This window comes from Morus notabilis, unplaced genomic scaffold (assembly GCF_000414095.1).
Source record: "Morus notabilis unplaced genomic scaffold, ASM41409v2 C11405472, whole genome shotgun sequence".
Classification (NCBI taxonomy): Eukaryota; Viridiplantae; Streptophyta; class Magnoliopsida; order Rosales; family Moraceae; genus Morus; species Morus notabilis.
In genome coordinates, this window is record NW_010386910.1 from 1 (window position 1) to 1,358 (window position 1,358).

Sequence of the window (1,358 nt, forward strand, 5' to 3'; positions counted from 1 at the left end):
ATCTTGTAATTTTCTATTTCTAGTATTGTTAATGAAGCATAGATTTTCAAGATCCTAACAGAAAACTTTGAAGAAAACCAAGCATGGAGAGGAAATCTACCTGTCTGAGTAAATATTGCAGTGTTAATCCCAATTAAATTTCCTTTGGAATCCAACAGGGGCCCTCCACTGCCATAATTACAGGAAAAAATATAAGCGGCAGATAGACAAAACATTAATAAGAATTTTTCACTCAATCATTCAAAAATTTATTTCATTCGGAAACTTAAAACAATCAAATTGTGTAGTGGAAATTTGTCTCTTACCTATTTCCAGGATTGATGGCTGCATCTGTTTGGATTCCGCCACTGATTGTGACTCCAGTTTGACTAAAAATGTCTCGGTTCAATCCACTAATCACTCCAACAGTGAGGGTGTGATCAAAGCCAAACGGATTTCCAATTGCCAAACATTGTTGCCCCACTCTTAGCAAATATGACTGCCCCACAAGGATTGGCTTCAATAGCTCTTCAGGGGCTTCAACCTAGCAATGTGAAGACATTACTGAGTACTCTTACAATATTAACAAGCTTCAAGAATAACTACAATATTTAATGATTTGATTCATCTTAAACAAAACTTACCTTCAAAACAGCTAGGTCCTTTGCGCGGTCAGCACCAACCAACTTGCCCTCAAAATTCTTTTGTACCCTTCAGGAATTTTCAACAACAAAAGAATAATAACGAAATTGGCCATCAAATACTCAAAAATTTAGTGGCATAATAAGATGCACTGCACTGCATATCTCACCCTTCTGATGCTAAAATATTAACCCGCGCAACAACCTGCCCAGGGCTTGGATTTCTTGTGAGGGAATTACCAATTACTGCAAATAAAGGAGCACAAAAGTCCACATAATAACAACAGTATCAAAATGAAAGCCTATGTGTTATATTTAACAACTCTAACAAGTTCCTTAGACATCCCTTACCATGATAATTTGTCACAATATGTCCTTGTCCATCCCAGACTACTCCAGAACCATTGCCCTCCGGAACCTGCCGATACATGTAACAATCCTTAATTGAGTTATGAAGAACAATAAGATGTCATAAAGCCTTAAAACTCAAATGGGGAGAAATAGCAATGATGATAATTTTGCTTCCTAAATACCTCAACTGCACCAGTCACATTAAGCTGAGGCCGCAATGTTACGTCGAAAATGTTGACAACCGAATAGGTGTTCGTCTCAAAGAGTTGGACAATTCTATTCTGTCAATTAGACACACATCAAGACCATTTAACACCATGAACATAATAGGAAGGAAAAAAAAAAGTTCAGAAACATTAAAATTAAGGGTGAACCGTTCACACGCAC

The 1,358-nt window shown here is 37.1% G+C and overlaps 1 protein-coding gene across 1 annotated transcript; it reads right to left on the reverse strand.

The window, feature by feature from the left end:
- Positions 1-100: 100 nt before the first annotated feature.
- Positions 101-1,252, reverse strand: LOC112095128 (protease Do-like 8, chloroplastic; the record flags this gene model as incomplete). Its single annotated transcript, XM_024176806.1, has 6 exons — positions 101-168; positions 306-523; positions 624-690; positions 791-866; positions 972-1,038; positions 1,154-1,252. Coding segments are annotated over 6 exons (595 nt in total), but the record flags the coding sequence as incomplete, so codon positions are not given.
- Between the last annotated feature and the right edge of the window lie 106 nt (positions 1,253-1,358).